The 22,421-nt window shown below is 43.9% G+C and overlaps 2 protein-coding genes across 4 annotated transcripts; one reads left to right on the top strand and one right to left on the bottom strand.

Annotated features, from left to right (window-relative positions):
* Positions 1-114: 114 nt before the first annotated feature.
* Positions 115-8,853, top strand: SF3B6 (splicing factor 3b subunit 6). Its single transcript, XM_045549154.1, has 4 exons — positions 115-376; positions 3,047-3,165; positions 8,276-8,414; positions 8,587-8,853. Exons 1-4 carry the CDS (start codon positions 347-349, stop codon positions 8,674-8,676), a joined length of 378 nt encoding a protein of 125 aa, XP_045405110.1. The 5' UTR covers positions 115-346; the 3' UTR covers positions 8,677-8,853.
* Positions 8,854-12,061: 3,208 nt separating this feature from the next.
* Positions 12,062-21,769, bottom strand: FKBP1B (FKBP prolyl isomerase 1B). Of its 3 annotated transcripts, none has more exons than XM_045549136.1 (4): positions 21,586-21,769; positions 18,380-18,427; positions 13,744-13,856; positions 12,062-12,723 (listed from the first exon to the last, which is right to left on the bottom strand). In XM_045549136.1, exons 1-4 carry the CDS (start codon positions 21,620-21,622, stop codon positions 12,679-12,681), a joined length of 243 nt encoding a protein of 80 aa, XP_045405092.1. In that variant the 5' UTR covers positions 21,623-21,769; the 3' UTR covers positions 12,062-12,678. The 3 variants fall into 3 exon arrangements, with proteins under 3 accessions (XP_045405092.1, XP_045405091.1, XP_045405093.1); XM_045549135.1 differs by having other exon boundaries at positions 12,062-12,678; positions 21,586-21,756; XM_045549137.1 differs by lacking the exons at positions 18,380-18,427; positions 21,586-21,769 and adding an exon at positions 17,002-17,040 and having other exon boundaries at positions 12,062-12,678.
* Positions 21,770-22,421: the final 652 nt, after the last annotated feature.

The raw sequence follows: 22,421 nt of genomic DNA, 5'->3' as shown, positions 1-22,421 counted from the left end.
GCTCCCTCTCCTCAGCCGCCCTGACAGGAACGCCTTCCCGTCTGGGACTACGCTCCGCCCTTTCCGGTACAGAACCCGGAAGCGTCTTGGACGCTCGCCTTCCCACCTTCCGGCCTCTGTGTAGCTCGGGTTCATTTTGCCCTGGGTGTGTATTTGCGAGGGGATGCTACGTCAGCGCGTCTCGGCGTGAGACGGTGATACTCCGGCGGTGCCGTAACAGCTTCCGGCGGAGCCTGGGTGTTGATGTCCATCTGACGCTGTGTTGCGCCCGAAGCCGAGCAAGCTCCAGAGGTGTCCAGAGGATTTCCAGTATTTGCTGCCGTCGTAACCTCATCAGCCTGCCAAGATGGCGATGCAAGCGGCCAAAAGGGCGAACGTGAGTATCGGGGCCTTCTGCGGAGGAGGAGGACATAAATCGTCGGTTAACTTGGTCTGCGGCGTGGGTCAGAGCATTCTTGCCCCTCCTCGGTCCCCAGGGCGGGGAAGCCCAGAATTTCCCATCCCACCAGCGGGGATTCTATCCTGGCCCCATCCTCAGGGTTATGCTCCTTGAGCCACATTTTCGCTCCCTCCCCTTTTGAAAGTTCATTTATTCTCTGTCTTAGTGTCAGGGATAGTGTTAGCCCTCCCTACAGCCTCTGTTGCTTGACCTGCACCCAGGACCTGGCGTTAGGATCCTCTCCTTGGCCTTAAAGTCAATAGTACAGATGAGTCCTCAATAAATAACTTGATAGTTCAACAGCAGCTAGAGCCTGGGATTCTTCTCAGATCATGGAGCTTTTGGGATCCTTCATTAATGTAGTAATTCAAACAATGTTTTTGAGCACCTGCTGTGCACCTGGCTTAAGAGATGGGAAACAATTCATCAGTTATATTTATTGAACAGCTGAATGCCAGACACTAGCCTTAGGTATTGGGGATACAGCAATGAATAAAACAAAAAATCCTTCTGCTTACATTCTAGTATTTGAGGATGGAGTATTATGGAAACCTAAACAAACAAAAAAGAAACTCAAGAAAGAGAGTTGTCAAGTGTAAGATGCTTAGGGGTATAATAAGATAAAGACAGGTAATTAACCGTTGGATGTGTTGAGATGGAGACTATTGGTGACCTTGATGATAGGATTCATTGCAAAGGATGAAAACTTTGTTGCACTAGGATGACAAGATGGTGGAAGTTGAGAAAATGGAGACAGCAAAGACAGCTCTTTCCAGGAGTTTTCATGTAAATAGAGAGTAGAGAAATTGGGTGATAGTTGACTTTTTAAAAGCTGGGCAAGATAAGATATATTTGTATGCCAGTGGGAATGATCCTGTAGAGTGGGAGAAACATGATATGGAAGAAGGATGGGTTAAGTTAAAGAATGAAGGTTTGGGGTACCTGAAGGGTTGGCATAGTAATAGAAGGAAAGTGGGTGGATATAGATGAATGTAATTTGGTGGATTTAGTGGTAGGAAGATAAAGTACTTACCATTTCATCATAACTGTTTTCTCCAAGAAGTAAGGGTCAGGGTCCTCTCCTGGGATGGGCAGGGAAGAGAGTACAGCCCAACTCAGATGTTTGAAGGAGTGCGGCGGTAAGGTTTGAGGAAAGAAGAGAAACTGTGAAAGTGTTTTGCTGAGTAAGAAAGCACATTTACTAGGGAAGTATATTATGACTGGCAGTATTGATAATTTATATGAACTTAACCTTGAATCTTGAGATCTAAAACTCTATTGTAATTATTTGTTTACCATTTATCACCACTATTAGTTTGAGGGCAGGGAATAAGTACATTATTCTTCCATTTATACAATACTTAGGTGAGAAGAAATAGAGAGGAAGAAATAGTGTCCAGAAGGGACTAGTCAGCAGTGTTAGAAGCCTCAGGGAATTTAAGTATGAGAATCAAGCACTGCAATTAAAAGATCTTAGTGAGTGAAAGCACTTTCCAGCAGAGTGAGTGCTGGGATGGAAGTCAGAATTGTGGTAGGTTTGAGTGTCAGTAAAGAAAAGAATATGGGCCGGGTGCGGTGGCTCATGCCTGTAATCCTAGCACTCTGGGAGGTTGAGATGGGCGGATCGTTTGAGCTCAGGAGTTCGAGACCAGCCTGAGCAAGAGTGAGACCCCGTCTCTATTAAACATAGAAAGAAATTATACGGACAGCTAAAAATATATATAGAAAAATTAGCCGGGCGTGGTGGCGCATGCCTGTAGTCCCAGCTACTCGAGAGGCTGAGGCAGGAGGATCGCCTGAGCCCAGGAGTCTGAGGTTGCTGTGAGCAAGGCTGATGCCACGGCACTCTAGCCCGGGCAACAGAGTAAGACTCTGTCTCAAAAAGGAAAAGAAAAGAAAAGAAAAGAATATGAGGCAGTGAGTATGAAGTTCCTTTTTCCAGATGCTTGACTGAGAAAAAGAGCAAGATAGCATAATAAGTAGAGAGAGCTGTTAAGTTCAAGGAAAGCAGAGACCTTATCTTTTTTTCTTCACTGTGTATTCCTAATACCTAGTCTGGTGTATATATAAAGAAGGCATTTAATAAATATTTGTTGAATGAATGAGTAGGATCCCAATAAGTATTTTGTTTTGTGTAAGGTTTGGAAGAACATGAGCAACCCCTCACATGAGGACAAGAAGAAGCTAGTGGTGAGGAAAAGCCTGTAAATTCAAAAGGGAGAAGAGATCATTGCTAGAACACGTTCCTGAGAAGACCAGAGAAGGGTCATCAGTGGAAGTGTTATTTGTCTAGCAAATAGGAACAGTTCCTTTATTTCTTTCCTACACATGTCTGAGGCATTGAGGGCTTTTAAAGGAGGTTGGAAATCTTTGTTTAACTGTAGTGACCAAAAGCTTGGGTTTTGTAGTAGCCCCTTATTAGTTCCTCTTAATAGTCTTCCCTAGAACCAGTGCTCTGTTGCTTTTCCGAAGAGCATGTCATTTTCAGTAACAACAGATTATACCTCTTATTCTTGGTTTTTTATTATTATGTATCATTGAGAGTTTTTTTTAAATGGTAGCACTCCTGCCCCTCATCATAATGATAATACATATTTCTCATTTTAGATTCGACTTCCACCGGAAGTAAATCGGATTTTGTATATAAGAAATTTGCCATACAAAATCACAGCCGAAGAAATGTATGATATTTTTGGGAAGTACGGACCTATTCGTCAGATCAGAGTGTGAGTCTTACTGAGACTTTTGAAAGAAATGTCATTTAAAGAAAATGATTGTATAATCTGTAATCTCAGAATTATAGCTGACAGCGAGGCCACCTTGTACGGTGTACAGTGCAGCCGCCCTAACCAAAAGCCTGGAGACCAACAGACTGAAATCAGGGAGATGAGATCTTTTTGTAGGGGGAAAAAACTTACTGAGACCCTAATGATCCAGCTCAGTGAAAGCCAGGAATGGAATCTGGGAAATTATAGAGAGCAAGAAGTAGTAATGGATTCTTTGAAGAGAATGGGTGGGAAGGGAAGGAACAAACATTTATTGCATACCTACCATTTGTAAAGCCAAGTGTTATACTATATTTTTTATATGCAGTAACTCTATAATTTTCTCAATAATCATCACTGTCTCTTTTACTGACCCCAGAATTTCGGAATAAACTGAGTAAAAGAGTATAAAACTGTAAAAATTGGTATTTTCCACTGCGGCTCTTTCTACTGAAGATTTAAAAGTATAGGGGAAAACATAAGAATTCATGCTTTAATTTAATATAAAGATTGGGGCTCATACTTTCAAATGATATTTACTGGACCTTTACTAAATACCATTTACGATAATAGGTGCTTTTATTTACATCAGTAAATCTATAGCCCTGGGAGTAAAAGTACCTTTCTGGTTTCACACAGCGTTTAGTGACAAAGTCTTCTGACTCTAACTGAACCTCCACCCTACACAGTGTCTTATCCTCTGCCATGCTGACTAGTATGAAAGGGCTGGTAAGAGTCCATCTGAAAGGATTTCTAAAGTTTTTATTTTTAGTCAGAATGTTTCTTTTTTCTTTCTTTCTTTTTTTTTTTTTTTTTTTTGAGACAGAGTCTCGCTTTGTTGCCCAGGCTAGAATGAGTGCCGTGGCGTCAGCCTAGCTCATAGCAACCTCAGACTCCTCGGCTTAAGCAATCCTACTGCCTCAGCCTCCCGAGTAGCTGGGACTACAGGCATGTGCCACCATGCCCGGCTAATTTTTTCTATATAGATTTTTAGTTGGCCATATAATTTCTTTCTATTTTTAGTAGAGACGGGGTCTCGCTCTTGCTCAGGCTGGTTTCAAACTCCTGACCTCAAGCAATCCACCTGCCTCGGCCTCCCAGAGTGCTAGGATTACAGGCATGAGCTACCGCGCCTGGCCAGAATGTTTCTTTCTTAATAAATTTTCTTTTATGACCTGAGAGCTCCTTCCTGGCTTTTAGGACTATGAGATCTTGAGGACTCTCCTTTTGAATGATCACCGTCCTCTCCAGAGAGTGAACCAAGAGCTGGAGATATATTATCATTGGTATTCAGATGGGGATGAAAATGAAAGTGTTATAAACCAGTGGTCCTTTTTAGGAGGTCTCAGTCCTTTGAGCACCTGATAAAAACTTTGGACCCTCTCCACAGATGAACACACACAACGTTTTGCATATATTTCAGGGGATACATGGATTCTAGGTTAAGAAACCCTATTCTAGATACACAAAGAATGGTAGGTATATGGAAGATCCTTGACGTGTGGATCAGGAGACAAGGCTCTACTTCAGGCTCCATTACTGGCCACATGTGTGATAAGTTGCCTAGCTTTTTTGGTTTTCTCTTTCTTCATGTGTGAGATAATCTAGATGGTGCCCTTTCAGCTTTTAACATGGAGGCAGCATGGATTAGTTGTATGACCTGGGTTCAAATACTAGCTGAGCGTTTGTTAGTCCTGTAAAACTGGGCAAAATGTTTAACCTATCTGGGCTCAAATTCTATGACATGCAATCTTCCTAACCTACCGGTCTTAAAAGAATTTTAGTTTGGATCAAATTAGTGTCTGTGAAGGTACTTTATTGTTGAGTATTTCCTTCCCAGTGGGTGTTAGCCACCCCTTCTCAGTGCTCCCATAGTACTTTTTTTTTTTTTCAAACAGAGTCTTGGTCTGTTGCCCAGGCAAGAGTGCTGTGGTGTCAGCCTAGCTCACAGCGACCTCAAATTCCTGGGCTGAAGCATTCCTTCTGCCTCAACCTCCCAAGTAGCTGGGACTACAGGCATGCGCCACCATGCCCGGCTAATTTTTTCTATATAGATTTTTAGTTGTCCAGATAATTTTTATTTCTATTTTTAGTAGAGACGGGGTCTCGCTCAGGCTGATCTCGAACTCCTGACCTCGAGCGATCCACCCGCCTCGGCCTCCCAGAGTGCTAGGATTACAGGCGTGAGCCACCACGCCCGGCCTCATAGTACTTTCTATGTACCTCTCTTATTAGTTAATACGTGGCTTTGTTATCTGTCTACTCGCCTGTTTCCTGGCAGCCTATGAGCTGCTCCAAGACAGGTACCATATATTCTTTTTGCTTTGTGTTGATGGTACTTGTGCCTGATATACATGTTAAGCATCCAATTTATATAAATAAATGAATAATATAGAAAATGATAGCATGGTTATGATTTAGGAAGACATTTTAAATTTTATTGATAGTACTCAGTTAAGAGATGCTTAAATGACTTAGAGAATGTTTCAGAAAGCCAGAGTGAAAGCACAAGTAATAAAGCAGAGGCATCTTCAAAAGAGTTCAGAGTAGCTCTGGGCCTTCCTGCTTCTCATCCCTCCATCTGAAATGGTTTTCACCTGCTCGTATCATACCTGACTCCCTCTTATTCTTTAAGTCTCACCTTTAGTGTCACCGTTTCAGAGAGATTTTTCCTGACCATCCTAGCTAAAGTAGCTTCCTCTCTTCCCCATTAATTCCTGTTACAGATCCATAATTATTTCATATTTATTTAATGCCTTTCTCTTGCTTTAATATGACCTCCTTAAAAGAAAGGTTAATGCTTGTCTTTTTCACTATTGTATTTCTAGTTCCTGTCACATAGAAAGAAGGAAACATATATGTTAAATAAATTAATAAAAGTTGGGGGTGCAAACTTAGAACTTGGGTCGAAATTATAGATTGAGAAACAGCTGTTTTTCTGTTCCATGACTGTGATCACACTTTATCTCATACTTGGCACCTAGCACTAGGGTGGCCAACCTTCCCAGTTTGCCCAGTACTGGGAGGCTTTCCAGCACTTTCAGTGCTAAAACCTGGAAAGTCCTGGGCAAACTGGGATGATTGGTCACACTACCTGGCATGTAGCAGACACTTGGTACATCGTACTTTTTAAAGTTCTTTCGTACTTGTTACCTTTTTTGATTGTTAAAACCACATGTGAGATCACGTCTGATGCCACTATGTGACACAGGAAGCAACTGAAGCTGAGAGAGGCTAAGTTACATGATTAGGTTTTCTTATTCCCATTCTAAGCTTTTACCACCAATCAAGAAAACAATGTTAGTTCAGTGGCTAGTACATAATAGGGACCAAATGCATGCTTTTATAAATTCGAATTATAATATGGTTCTCAAGATATAAGTTTGACAATTAGAGCTGGAACACTTGAGATGAAGAATCTTTAAAATAGGGTTAGTTAGTGCGGATCCCTATTCTAGTTCCCAAGAAGATGTAAGAAGAAAGACTTGCTTTTGTTTTGTTTTGAGCTTCCTGGAGAAAGTAGGCGTGAGAGAATTGATAGGAGAAAGTAGATTTCCACCTTTCAGTTGCATATTAGCACTTGCTATATACACTGGCAGTATTCATAATATCACCTTTGCTTTTAAGGGACTTAAAATCTTGTTAAGTTTTTTATGTTTTTATTCCAAAGGAAAAACTAGGAAAAATTTTGGGGGAAATCTTTGGGACAATGTTTTTGCCTTTTGGCAGTCCCCAACTTTCAAATCTACTACATTCTTGAAAGTGATTAAAAGTTAAAAATCCAAAAGTTGTTAAGACTATTTCCAGAGACTAAAGAATATTATCAAATCTCTCAGCAGGCCCAGGCAACCTGACAAAATGAGTGCATTCATTAACACTGGCACCCTCCAATCACCCGCAGCACCATATACCTATCCATCCCCTTTGACAGGAAGCACAAGTTCTGAGCAGGGCCCAGACTGTAGTCTGGTCCTAGATCAAGTAGACCCCATGGGTCCACTGCCTTTCTTCGACCCTGTGTTGGGTCTATGGCAAATGGAGACCCCTGTGTAGAGATTATAGCAAATGGAGAGTCAGCCCACAGTCTTAAACCTCATTCCACAGTTGTACTGGGTGGCTGGAACACAGATAGAGGCAAGGGGTTCATCTTTGTCACACCGGAGCATGAGCTGAGCGGGACCTCTGCCCACTGTCCCCACTAACAAGCATATAACCATCTGTTGCCTGCAATTTAGTGCTCCTGTTGCTCCTCACACTTTCTACTTCTCCCAGAGGAAGCTGGTGAGAAGAGAGGAAGTGACAGGGAACACCTACGCTAGCTGCAGCCCATGTCCGTGGTAAGATCCAGCTTCCACTTCCAGCCCTCTTCCCCAGCCAGCCAGCACTGTGTAATGCCTCAGAGTTTGGGTTGTATTCAAAATGAATGTATAAAATAGGGGACTGACTTTATTGCATTTTACAAAGGCAAAGAATCTAAGAAAAGTGGAAGAAACTATATGGGTTTAATAAACCTTAGTAAAATACTGCCCAGAAACATTTACTTCCTGCCTAGACGGAGATTGTTGTATCTTTAAGAATTGAAATTATAATTAGGGTGAGGGACAAAAATCAAAATCTTAAGAAATGAGACTCTCCATTCTAGATAGACATTGCTAACAAGAGCCATCATTCCTAAGTACTGTACTTTCCAGCTTAAGACTGAAAATTTGTTTAGTATGAGAAATAGGAAAGACTAGAACAGTGAACATGAAGACTGTGACCAAATGTCAAACTAGTTCTTTGCCTGCTGCCTTTAGTAGCTGTGTTCTTAGTATTCCTGATATGATAAGTTTCACTCGTAGACATTTAAGATAAAATTGGAAACAAAATTATCTAGTTCAAGAAATTACAGGCTTATCTAGCATATCTATCCATAATGTGTATTTCCTCTAATGGTTTTCAGGTTGATCTCAAAATAGTTAAATATTTCAATATTTAAAAGACAGTTATCAGTTTAAAAGACAGTTCTGTTATTCAACTATCAGTGCTCGGGGATATGTGTATTTTAATTAAGTTTGATTTAACACTGCAGGGGGAACACACCTGAAACTAGAGGAACAGCTTATGTGGTCTATGAAGACATCTTTGATGCCAAGAATGCATGTGATCACCTATCAGGATTCAATGTTTGTAACAGATACCTTGTGGTTTTGTACTATAATGCCAACAGGGTAAGTATAGCAAAGTTCTCTTCCTGTGGTGAGCTCATTTGAGAATTAATGTAGAACTGTACAGTGATGGGAAGTGTGGACTGTGAGTTTTCCTTTCCAGCTAGTGCTATTGGTGAAAATCGTTTGCCTATAGATCGGTAACTCTTAACTTTGGTGCTTACCATGTTTCCAGGCATTTCAGAAGATGGACACAAAGAAGAAGGAGGAACAGTTGAAGCTTCTCAAGGAGAAATATGGCATCAACACAGACCCACCAAAATAAATGTTGACTGCATTTTCATTTTGGACTAAAACCCATAGTGACCACCACCACCTTTTTTTTTCTTTTTAATTAATACTGGACATTGTGATTTCTTATTTGAAATTCAAAATTACCTATTTGAAACTTTGATACATATTAGAATTTATTATGTTAATAAACTTGTAGCTTTTTGTGAAACGTGTTTTCTCTTGAATTTTCCCCTCTTGTTTGATACCAGGAAAAAATAAAACAACAGTTGAACCATATCAAGAATTGTAGGTGGTGCTAGGGACTCTTGAGTTTCTTGAGAGGAGGGACCTTTTTTATGTTTGTGTTGCCTCTGGTGTCAAGCCAAGTGCTTAGCCATCTAAGGAACTTGTTATAGTGTTACTATTTATTAAATGTCTGTCAATAATGACATCTTCATGACAACTCAGTGCAGGTGGGTATTTGCATTTTGCAGGTGAGAAAACAAAAGCTCATGTTGGTTGAATAAAATATTTACATAAAAAGCTGGTGTAACAGCAATCAATTATTAACTCAGCATCTACATTTGAATAATACTTTATAGTTAATGAAACTCCTTTGTCAATACAGGTACCCTTGTCCTTAGAACAGAGGTCTATTCTAGAAAGGGCTATTCAGATGACAGCACACTGTTAGAAATTTGAGAGCAAGCTGCTTGGGTAGGAGTGTGGTTATTACATGTCTAAGATTGTATTTATATAGCCTTTCTCTTTAGTTATGAAGCATCTTCGTGTGTTTTGTACCTTAGCTCATAGTGTATCTTTGCCATAAATAAAATACTTTCTGCTCATTCTTATCATCATGAGTTCCCATGACATGGAAATAGTACGGTTATTACACCACATTCATCATTGCTTGGCAGCTTGGGAGGAGATAACCATAATTTTCTTTTTATAGTTTAGGCATGGGCCAAATGGAAAAACGTGGACTAATCGTTTTGTGTGTAACTGGAACCTAAAATCAATTTGAAGGATATGTACACTAATTCATTTAAATGGACAAAACATCAATTCTACTTTTAATTATATCTGAGTGTTTTTTGAAAGCACATAAGAGAGTATAAAGAGTCATTTCTAAGAAGGGTGGGTAGATAAGAAAGGAGCCACAGCGTAATTTTCTTGTAAATGCTTTTTTTTATGAATACCTTATTAGTTTTTGTAATGCATGGTGTGCCCTTAGCTAATGTAAAAAGAATTTTCTGAAAGACTTCCTTGTAAAGGAAAAACTGAAATTAGACATACTTTAGAGTGTGATTTGTCCAAGTGGCAGACCAGCTTGCCTCTAGTGTAATTGTTTTAATAATAAGGGGAAATTCCCTCTATTAGCACTTATGACCAGTCCATCATTTGGACTAATATATCTGTTAGCTGAATTTCATTACCTAACGTTAAGAGTTTTAAAACCTACAGTTGCAGCTACTCAGGAGACTGAGGCCGGAGTTTTAAGTCCAGCCTGGGCAACATAATGAGACACCCCCCACCCCCCGTCTCTTTAAAAAAAAAAAAAAAACTTGCCTCAAATTGTTTGGAAGTTTTGTACCCTGTCCCAGTGAAGTTATAAGAGCTTTCTGTGGACAAATACTGAGCCCCTACTCTGCTGCAGGTTCTACACTAAAATGCTGAGGATATAGTACAATCGATCCTCTGCACCAGGCACCTAAAGCTCAATCTTTCAAACTGCTTTTAAGAGTGCAACAATGATTGTGTCCATGTATGTGTATAATCCATACGCATGTGTGCCAGAGCTCTTTACTTGCATCTAGGTTAAATTTCGAGTTCTTAAGAAAGAATTTGTATAAATTGAGAATTTGTTGACTAAAAGTTTGAAAATGACTGATAGGACAGAGATCTTTTTGCTCTCCTGCTTAAGAAATTTTAGTGGCTCTCAACAGGACAATGTCCAAACTCCTTTAGCATACTGCATCATAATTTTCTGCATCATCTTTTAAGAACTCCAGTAAAACTGGTCATTTCTCAATTTACCCACAAAGACTAGCATATCCTCTCCAGGTGCTAGCCAGTAGGTATTTGCATTTTGAGGGCATTCTCTTAGTGGGTGTCTCCTTTTACCACCTAGGCTATGAATACCCTAGACTAGACTGAGATCTTTTATATGTCCCATAGTGGGCACCTAAGATAGTCCTTGGTGCCATCTTTAGTTATCTTACTGGTGTCACAGCAGAACACGTGTGTCTTTTATACAAGCTTTCTGAGAAATTATCACAGGCATTTGGGTCATCAAGGAAAGCTGGGAATCAAGACATTCCGAAGGAAACATCCCAGACAGGAGTGAGTGCAGCACCCTCTGGCTGGTCTGGTCTCACAGTAGAGGTGTGCATAGGGATGGTGGGTGATTAAAAAGGCCGCCCCTTTCTCATTTCATTTTCTCCATCCTAAAGCACTGCCTCCTCAATAACCCCTCATCCCTGAGCAGAGAAATACAGCCAGGGCATCTTGGAGACAGAAGGGGTAGATGAATTAGCCAAGATGACATGGCCCCTTAGCATATATATGACATCATGTGACATGTATTAGTGGATCTAAGAAGGAAACTAAAAGTACCTGTTGCCAGTCCCTCCCTCCTCAATCTGGAAAAAATTCCAAGTCAACACTGACAGAATAACCCAGAATATGGCCAAGAGTTCTTGTCCTGTGCCACCTAAAAGCAAAATCTCTTAGTCATATTGCCTCAGGTTCCTCTGACCTACACAAAACCCACACCAATAAGTGGGCTGATTTTAAACTAACTGGGGATTCTGGTTAGGTATAGTAAATATTGATGAAAATAAGCACTGTGTGTGGAAACAAGTTCAGAATCATACATTCTTCTCAGGAGTAATTCCCCAATGTAAATTAGTCCAAATCTAGATGAAATGAAGCAGCATGTGTGCAAACAAGCTCAGAATCACATTCTTTTCAAAAGTAACTTCCCAATGTGAGTTAGTGTATGATTCCAAGCCCTTAACACACCTTCATTTGTTCAGACACACAAGGTGTTATGTTTCTACCTGGGTGAAGGAAGGTCATCCCTCTTACTCCAGTCCAAACACATAGAGATTGCAAGATCACACAGATGCCTAAATCCCACATCTGATTGCTAGGCTGCAGGATTTGAACATTGTATTTCTTTAGTTATGAAGAGGAGAATTCTGAGCCTGTGAGATGGGTAGCAAATAATACCTACCTTGCAGGGTTGCTTGGAGGATTGGTGGCAATTTTATTTAAAAGTATATAGAACAAGGCCCAGCATGTACAACATTCACATTGTAGCTATTATATTTATTATCACTCTCCTGGCCACTTGGAACTCTTTTTCCCATAGGCAACTGGCTTGTGTGGTCCTTAAAGCATTTCCTACCTACAATAAGGATGGACAGGAATTTGTCAAGCACAGAACTTTTATTTTACATATTATTTCCAAAGAGGACATTGTTTAAGTGAGCAGCCAACAGAATTTATAAGAGAGAAAGTGACAGCAAAGGTAACTGGCTCAAGTCCCTCTGTGTACACCATGTACATTTCATATCTGAGCACCTTGTGTGTCTGGCTTAAGTGAAGGTAAGGCAGTGTCAATTGTGCGAACAAGAAATCTGTGTTCTGTGATCAGGAATGGCTACTACATGCATCACACAAAATGCACAACCTGAAATGTTTTGATCTGCAACCAAAGTTTCCTCGAGCAAGGATGTACGTGAACAATGACCAACACATACAGAGCAACTTGGGCAGACAGAATGGATAATGCCGTGGGGCGGTGAGGTCAGCACACTGATCAAGAGCCCCAAACAAGAGGAGCCGTCCCAGTGGCAGAGCAGGCTAGGAGGGTGAGCCGCAGCCATCTCCAGCCACCTTGAGTTCCTTCCTGCGTTCACTCTAAGTTGAGCAGCTCCACGTCAAAGATGAGGGTGGCATTGGGAGGGATGACACCGGGGTGGCCTGTGGCTCCATATGCCACATCAGGGGTGCAGGTCAGCTTCGCCCTCTGCCCCAAGCTCATCTAGCAGGGATGGGGGCAGATGGGGAGAGGAGAAAGAGGACCCAGCTTGATTTAAAAGAAAAAAGTTAGATGACTATGGCATTTTCCCAAACCATCCTCAGGGTAACTGAAGATCTGAGATGAATTTTATGTGTGGTACACTGAAACTGTGCCAAGAACTATAACAAATGCAGACTCTGCCTTAGAACAGCAGAGACTTGGCTATGGGACTATAACCTCCACAAATTCATTCATCTGACAGACATTACTGGTTATTCATTTTGTGTGTGGCCCAAACACTTCTATTTGTTCATCATCCTTCCTTACCCTCTTCCAAAGAAGCCTAAAGAGGGTATATAAATAGCACATGTACCCCCTCAAGTAAGTGGTAGGAACAGTTCATTAAAGAGGTTCAGAGATTAGAGGCCACAGCAAGGTGGCCAGAGCCAGGAGACCTACTGCAGTGGAGCATCACATGACTTCACAGACAGACCAAGGAAGCTGAGCGTGAACCAGGGCTCATCACAACAGTCGTCAAGAACCCACTTGGCATTAATTGGTGAAATTTAAATAAATCAATTTTTGAAGTTTGAGTAATCAATTAAAATTTGAATAGGTGGATTAACAGTATTGTATCCTGGTTTTGATAACCATACTACGGTTATGTAAGATATTAACATTTGGGGAAGCTGGGTAGAGTATGTGGGAACTCTGTACTAAATTTCTATAATATTTTTGTAAGTCTGAAATTGTTTCCAAAAAAGTTAAAAAACAAAAATGAAAAACCTTCTTGGCCTACCCAACCCCAACTCTTCTGCTGCCTCAGTGCTGACAGCTGGTAGACCTCAGCTAGCCTAAGGGAAGTGCTTGGGCTGAGAGCCCCCAGAGACACAAAAGAGGCACGCTGGCAAGGAGAGGGGTGGGGACACAAAGCCAGGAATGAACACTAGATGGCGTTGCCGTGCCCGGGTGGTAGTCAAAGCAGTAGTGGTCAGTGGAAGGGTGAGAGGGTGGAGGCCAAGGGCTGAGTGCTGAGCCCGGATCCCCGACTCCCCAAGTCCCCTTTAATGTGTATCCTCATCCTACCTGGGCTGCGCCCTCTTCAAAACCTTTGATGACTTCCTGTTTGCCGATTCGGAACTTGAAAGGTTTGTTTCTGTCTCTGGATGAATCGAATTTCTTCCCATTTTGGAGCATTCCTGAAAGCAAGAATAGGTGGCAAAAGAGCTGTGGTCATGAGTTAACCCCCAACTCAGATTGAACGGTCTGAAATGGAATTCCTACTCTGCACACACCTGCTCCTCTTTCTATCCTCCCATGTGTCCTGTTGCCCGAGCAAGAAACCTGGATGCTTCCCTCTTCCTCACCCCCACATACAGCCTGTCACCAAGTCCTACATGTCTTTGGAATCCACCTATTATCTTCATTTCTATTATCACCACCCTGTGGACAGGAAAAACCTCCTAACTGGTCTTTTTGTTCCTCTTTTGCCGCTCCACTCCATTCCCCGCTGTACACCCAGACTGATTCTTTTGTCTTTAAATATAAATCTGATCATATTACTCCCCTACTTAAAATACTTTAATAGCTCCCCAGGGAAGAATCTAAATGCCTACCATGCGTACAGGCCCTTCCAGATCTCGCTACTGCCTGCCTTGCAGCCCTCTCTCTGCTCTCCCCTTCCTCCCCTTTCCCCCATGTCCTATTCAGGTCATGCCTTTCTCCAATTCCTCTGCACTTTCCAACTTCTTTGTGCTACTTCCTCAGCCTCAAGGTCTGTTTTCCCAGGTATTCCAGCCTCAGGTTGAGTCCTAAGGTTCCTAAGGTTCCCCAAAATGCAATCCCGAAGGTCACATCATCCCCTACTGCAGTGAACAGTTTAAGGTGTTTAAGGTGACTTAGCTGGTCGGTGGTGGCCTTTAGACTCCACACATATAGGGCTGTTTGAAACCAGAACACTCCAGATGCTGTCTCCAGCAGTTTGGAGCATCCCTCAGTCTCTGCTGCAGATGACTTGTCATCCCTGATGTCCACATGTCATTTCAGTCCAGCAGCCCAAGAGCTATTTCCAATTCTGGTTGGTGACCCTGACTCAAAGATCAGACCTTCTGTACATGATGCTATTCCACAACAGCTTCCTGCAGCCTCTGAACCACCACAAAAGGCAATTTGGAACTAGAGAAAGACCTAGCCAGACTGGGTTCTAACTTCGCTCTGGCACTAACTCACTACGTGCTATTGGGCAATCACTTCCTCTCTTAGGGCCTCAGATTTGCCATGTTTAACACAGGAGGCTGGGTCAGCTTAGTGTCTGAGCATCTATGATTTCCTAATTCCTAAAACTAAAATGTATACTAGGCCAGGCGCAGTGGCTCATGCCTGTAATCCTAGCACTCTAGGAGGCTGAGCTCAGGAGTTCAAGACCAGCCTAAGCAAGAGCGAGACCCTGTCTCTACTAAAAATTAGCTGGGCATGGTGGCACATGCCTGTAGTCCCAGCTACTTAGGAGGCTGAGGCAAAGAGGATTGCTTGAGCCCAGAAGTCTGAGGGTGCAGTGAGCTATGATGATGCTACTGCACTCTACCCAGAGCAACAGGGTGAGATTCTGTCTCAAAAACAATAATAAAATAATACAATAAAATGTATGCTACAGAAACAATCTTATTTACCTACTTTCTGGGTAGAACAAATTGGGCTTTTGCCCTGGGTACTAAATGAGGCAAAGGAGAAAACCCTTCTGATTACACAGAGATACACACAGATGGATGCTAAGAAGATCAAATACAAACTCATGCATACACACAGGTTGCTAAGATATTCAAATACACAGAGATACTTATGCATGCTCACATGCACTTACGCATACACACTCAGGAGAAAAACCCTGATGGCCAAACAGATGCTAAGAAAATATTTAGACACACAGATCTACATACATTCACACAGACATATACTTGGGCAAATATGCACATGGACATGCACACATATACACTCACATTCTCACACTCCATTTATAGACTGACTTTCTCATCCCCCAATTTCTTCAGGTTTCATATGACTTAATGTACTTGACACCATCTACAGTTATCCACTGCTACAGGTTCAGCTAAAACCATGCAGTCCAGAAACAGACCCACGTATACATGGATACTTGGTTTGACAAAGATGCCACTGAAACGCAGCAAATAAAGGATAATTTTTTGGATTAAGGTGGCTGGATCAATTGTATATCCACATAGGAAAAAATGATACTTGAACCCACACAAAAATCAATTCCAGATGAATCATAGACTTAAATATGAAAGATAAAATAATAAAGCTTCTACAATAAATAGAAAACATCTTCATGACCTAGAGAGAGACAAAGATTTCTTAAACTGAACTCAGAATGTACCAACCGTAGAGGAAAAGATTGATAAGTGAGACTTCATTAAAATTAGGAATTTCTGTTCAGAACATACCATTGAGAGAGTAAAAAGGTAAGCCGCAGTGTGAAAGAAGATGTTTGGAATAAATACAACCAACAAAAGACTCATACATAAAGAATCCATAAAGAATTCCTAAAAATCAATAAGAAAAAGGCCAATAATTTTTAAAAATGGACAAAATTTGAGCAGTCTAAAGAGGATATCCAAATGGCCAGTAAACACATGAGAAGACACTCAACTTCATTATTCATCAGGAAAATGCAAATCAAAATCAGGTACCCACCAGAGCAAGCCAAAAACAAAACTAAAACAAAACCCTGACAATATCAAGCAAATGGTGGTGAGGACACAGGGTAACTGGAACTCTCATGCACTGCTAGGGGAAGTGGGAATTGGCACAAGTACTTTGGAAAGCTATTAGGCAGGACTGCTACAGCTGAACATGGGTGTAACCTTGCACCCCGGCAGTTCCATTTCTGGGTCTATACCCAACATATGTACACTAACACACACCCTACAAGGCTGTTCATAGCAACACTATTCGTAATAACCAAAAACTATAAATAACCAAATGTCCATCAACAGTGGAAAGGATAAATAAATTATAGTATATTCATACAATGAAATATTATAGAATAATATTAATAAAATATAAATAAAAATAATATAAAAATATAAAATATTTATAAAATGTATTTATATAATTATATTTATATATTTATATATTATATTTATATAATATTTATAAAATATAAAAATAATAAAAAGAACAAACCACACTGGATAAATCTCACAGATATAATATTGAGTGAAATAAGCCAAATGCAGAAGAATATCTACTCTATGATTCCATTTATACAAAGTTCAAAGACTGGCAAAACAAATCCATGGGTACAAAAGTCAGAATAATAGTTACCTTTAGGGAAGTGGAATGATGGGAGGAGGCATGGGGAGACCTCTGAGGGTGCTGGTCATGTTTTGTGTTTATCTGGGTGGTAGTTACAAAAGTGTGATCTCTTTGAAAAAATTCATTGAGTAGAGACCATTTATATTTAATAAAAAAAGGTTACCACAAGTCCCATACAGTCTTCTGTTGTGTTTGATAAGACAGTTTCTCCCCAAACCAGAGCTGCTCACAGCTGATATTAGTGTTTAATGCATATCACCCGCTCTATGCATATGTTGTGAAAAGACTTTGCAAAAGGATGTTGTGGTTTCAGTAACTTGATAAATACCGGTCTGTCTACAACACGTAGAACAGATAAATCAATTACACGGGTCAGAGGCCCCAGAGGACCCATGGTAATTAGGCCACATCACCAGGAGATAAAACACAGCTCCAGCCCACTGACGTCAGCGACCAGCAACATAACTGTCAAGAAACATCCACACCGCCTGCCTAGAATTAACCTTGTGCTTCACACTGGCCCACAGAACTGCTAAAAATGGCCCCATCCGAATGTGTCCTAGGAATTAAACTGGCCTTGCTGTATGCTAAGTGGTTGTCACCAAGTTTGCCACATTGGGAAGCAGGTCACAAGGCAGGGTGCTCACCCCCCTTGAACAAACACCTGCTCATGATCTTGCCGCCAGCAGTCCTGCAGAACTCATCTAGAATGTCCCTCAGCCCACCTAACCTCCAGACACAGGGGATCTGAGAGGGTTCTGCCCAGAGGTGCTCTAGCACCCCACCCCTCACACTGCATCAGAGCCTCCAGGTGACGTGTCTGTCCTCTGCCCACCACAGCCAGTGAAGGCAGGGATCTTCCCTCCTCATCTTTGTGCTCCAGTGCCTAGCATGGCATTCGGCCCAGTAGGTGCTCAGTATCAGTAGGCTGAATGGAATAGTTTATTTCTGAAGAGAGAAAGGAAATTCTGACAAAGCCAACCTCCTCTTCTCTAATGATACTGTAGGACAAAGAGGGAGTCTGCTGGGAGTTTCAGGGCTCTCAGAGCCTTAAGAGGGATTTCCAAATATCAGACAGAACCAGGAGGGCCAGGGCTCCACACTGCCCACAATGGAGGGAAGGGGACTGGATGTGTTTGACTCACCCAGAGGGTGGCACTACGGATGGCCCTCGCTGGTATAAGAGGGGAGGAGTTGACCTTGCAAGGCCCCTTTCTCATCCCCACAAGACTGGCTGGGAGGAGCAGGGGGTAGCTGGTCACAGGGAGAGCTGGCTGCCTTGGGCTCCAGGGCTGATCCAGGGGGCAGACACCCCAAGAGGAGCTCAGAGGAGAGCCCTGCCTTGGGAGGGGCAGGCCTGTGTGAAGACTGCGGGAGAGAGGCCTACCTGTGTAGTGCACCACACACGTCTGGCCCTTCTTGGGGAATGTCCTTCCTGCAAGGAGACACAAGGGCAGATGAAGGAGCAGAGTATTGGAAAAACTCACCTGGGACATTCAGGTGTGATCCTGACCAAAAGCTCAGGCCCACGTTCCCCTCCAAACTATGGAGATGCCCATGGCCCCAGTTCTGGCTCTGTGCCTCATAGGAGCCAGGACTAGTCATGTCACCTCCCTGGCCTGGATTTGAACTTTATTTCCTTGGTTTCCTCAACTCTGCTCTCGCCTAGGTTTTTTCTTTTTTCCCCTTTCTTTGATTACTCTTTTTACTTTATCCATTCCACAGACGTTTCCAGAAACCTACTATGTGCCAGGCCTGGACTAGATTCTGGAGACACAGAACTCATGAGAAAATCAGGGAAACAGACACATAAATACTAGATTATAATGATGGCTGCTACCAAGAATGGATAAACATAATCAATCACAAATATTTAGAGCACCTACTATGGGGCAGGCCTGTGCCTATTCCTGGGGATACAGCAGTGAACACTACAGATGAGAGAGACCCCTGCTCTTTCGGAGTTTACATTCTAATGGAGGGAGACAAATAATATTCAAACAAGATAATTATGGATTGTGATCAATACTCTAAAGAAAATAAACTCAAAGATGAATTAAAGAGAGATACTGTGGGACATTGTAGAAAAGAGTGGTCCAGGATGGCCTCTCAGAGAAGGTGATGTTTGACCTGGAACTTGAAGGATCTGCAAAAACGTTGGGAAAGAGCACTCCAGGAAGGAGTAGCAAGTACACAGAATCAGCATATTTGCAGAACAGAAAGGCAGCTAAGTGCTGGAAAGAAGGGAGGGAGGAGAGAAGTGGGAAAGAGACTGATCATGCAGGGCTTGCAGAGCCGGATTTAACACTAAGTGCAATAGGAAACCACTGGAGGGTTTTAAGCAAGAGAATGACATAATCTGAATTAAGATTTTATAAGATCACTCTGGCTGCTGTGTGTAGGATGGATGGTTAGGCGTCTGTTCCAATAATCCAGACAAGAAATCAATGAGGGCTTGATTTAAGGTGGCGGCAGCAGAGGAGAGAGCAAAATAGATTGGAGACATGTTTTGGAAGCTGAGCTGACAGGGCATGCAAATGAACTGGAGATGGGGTCCAGGATGAGGGAATAGCAGAAAACAAGAATGATGATTGGTTTTTTGAGGTTTGGGCAACTGGATGGATAATGGAGCCACCCCCTAAGATGAGGATAGATTTGTGCAGGTGGCAATCTTGAGATACCCATTAGACATCTGAGTTTATTTGGCAAGTAGGAAGATGGACAGTCCACACTGGAGGTATAAATTTGGGTGGAATTTGAAGTTATGGGGCTGGATAACAAATCCTAGGGAAGGCTAACTGCAGAGCTAACATTTAAGCAGCGGTTCCCAAACTTTTTGGCACCAGGAACAGGTTTCATGGAAGACAATTTTTACACGGACCAGGGTGGAGTTGGGTGGGGAGTCATGGGTGGCAGGAATGTGGTGTGGAGCTCAGGTGGTGATGGGCAGCCCGTGGTCTGGGGGTTGGGGACCGAATGCAGATTTAGAGGACCCTAGGGGAACATGGAGGAAGGAGCAACTGACTGGAGAAGTTGGGGAAAGCATCACAGAGGAGATAATGGTTAAACTGGGACTTAAAAGACAAGTAAATTTGCCAGAAGAAGACACGGGACATAATCTGGGAAGAGGGTATTACACATAATGATATGTTCAAAGGCCTAGAGCCCAGCAATAGCAGAAGCCTTGTTTATTTCACTGCTGTAACCCTAGGGCCTAGCACACAGTACATGCTCAATAAATATTTGCTGAATGAGTGTGTGTTTAACAACTTGCAGGCAGCTTGGTGAAGCTGAAGAAAAAGTTGGTGGTGGGCATAGGGACAGGTAGTGAGAAATGAAGTTATAGTGTGGAAGGTCAGAATAGACCATATAACCAAGGAGCCTTGGGCCTGGAGGACAGGGAAGAGTCATTAAGAGATTTTTTTTTTTTTGCCTGAGGCAAGGACATGGTCAAATATCCATTTTAAAAAGAGTCCTCAGGCTGTGGTGTAGAAAATGAGTGGGAGTGTGGCAGGAACCAGACTGAAGGCAGAGGGGTAAGTCTGAAGGGGGGGGTGTCAGTTCAGGCTCTGTGGCGGTGACAAGGCCTCAGGGAGACGCTTCATGGGGCCCAGCACCAAGGTTCCCTACGTGGGCCGAGAAGCCTGTACCCCAGGGGTGATCCCAGGTAGTGAAGGATGGCTTGGAACCAAGAAGCCCTCCAATTTCCCGGAAAGGGGGGGGGGATTGTCAATAATGTCTTTTATGAAGTTTGCCTGCCAAACCCTGCAGACATGCGGGCTTCGTTCTGAATTAAATTTTAAGAAAAAAAGACATGGCAACTCCTTGCGCACTCAGACCCAATAATACATGTGAGCGGTGCCCGTCCCAGAGACAGGGGACAGGGAATCCAGAGGAGCACCTGGGGCGGGGAAGGCGGGCAACAAGAGTGAGTTCTGTTTCGGACTTGCTGACTCTGAGGTATCCTGGGACATCCAGGTAGAAGTCGAGCAGCAGGTTGGGGGTCTGGGCTTAGAGGCTTAGATGTGGAGGCCATGGGAATGGGCAGGACGGCCAGGGAAGCTGAGCGGGGCACGGAGGATACAGCGAGATGCGGAGGCGGCGGAGGGAGCGCGTCCCCCTTCCCAGACCGGCTCTGTCCCCACAGCCTCTCACTGCCCGCCCGCGGGGCACGCGTTAGCAGGAGGTTCCCCGAGCAGCAGACCCCAAAGCAGGTCCTTTCCCCGGTTTCCGGAGCTCACCCACCAGGCAGGGAAAGCAGAGCTGAACCCCGGCCCTGGGAAACCGTCAGCAGCGGATAACCCAGCGGTTCCGGCCGCAGCAGCCGCAGCCGCGGCCCCCGGGGCGGTGGCGAGGCGCAGACCCCCGCCTCCCGACCGCCGCCTTCATTCCCCGAGGTGAGTGGGAGCGGAAGGGGATGGCGAGGGTCGTCTCCTTCGCCCCCAAGAGTCCGGTCCGGGGTCTCCTCCCGCCGCCCCCGTCCTAGCCCCTCCCCGCCTCGACACCCTCGGCGCCCGCTCGGAATCTGACCCCCGCCCGCCGGGCTCCGCCCCGGGACCCCCTCCTCCCCCCACTCCGGAGGCAGCCGGGTACCGTCTCCTGGAGAGATGGTCTCGATCTCCACGCCCATCGCGGTCCCGCAGGCGCCGCCTCCGGGGGTCCCTGCCGCTGCCCCGACCCCGGCTCCGCTCGGCCCCGGCCCCGGCCCCGCAGGCGCTCCGGCTGCCTCCCCGCCGCCACTGCAGAGCCGGAGGAGGTGCGGCTGGAGTCGGGACCTGCGCGGGGAGGGGCCACCGGGAAGGGGCGGCGGGGCGGAGCCGCGCGCAAAGGTGGGGTCGGCCCGGGCGGGGCCCGGGGGAAGGGACCCTGCAGGGGCTGCTCGCGAGCCCGGCAGGAGTGGAGATCATGAACCCACTCACTGGGGAGAGTGGTGCGCGAGCCACTCATCCATCCATCCATCGGTTCATTCGTTCATCCGCTGGATATGCTTATCGAGCACCTGCTCTGTGCTAAGCTCTGGGGAGTCAACCTGGTCCTACAGACTAGGGGGAGAGGGCTGGCAATTAGACCATCACTAATTAGATTCTCAGTGCCGTGGAGTTCAGAGCGTTATGGAATCACCGGAGAGGTACTTTCCCTCGCCAGGCTTCCAGGATTTGTGGGAGAGGGGCGGGAGGAGGGAGGACGCTAGTCACTGCAGACTCTCCTCCACCCACCCTGAACCCCTATTCGCCATCCTGGGTAGTTCTGCTCCACACACAGTTATTGGATCCCCACTATACCAACTGAATTAAGACAGAATCGCTGTCTTCCAGGAACTAAGTCTGGGATGGGTGGGGACTCAGACAGTTACCCTGTGGAGTGATTAGTGCTGTGGAACGAATCAATGAATAAATAAATTCTACCTTGAGCTCCTCCTCCACGACAGA

Source organism: Lemur catta, chromosome 4 (genome assembly GCF_020740605.2).
Source record: "Lemur catta isolate mLemCat1 chromosome 4, mLemCat1.pri, whole genome shotgun sequence".
NCBI classification, from domain to species: Eukaryota; Metazoa; Chordata; class Mammalia; order Primates; family Lemuridae; genus Lemur; species Lemur catta.
The sequence above is the reverse complement of the archived record's forward strand: the minus strand, read 5'-3'. Positions and strand labels throughout refer to the sequence as shown.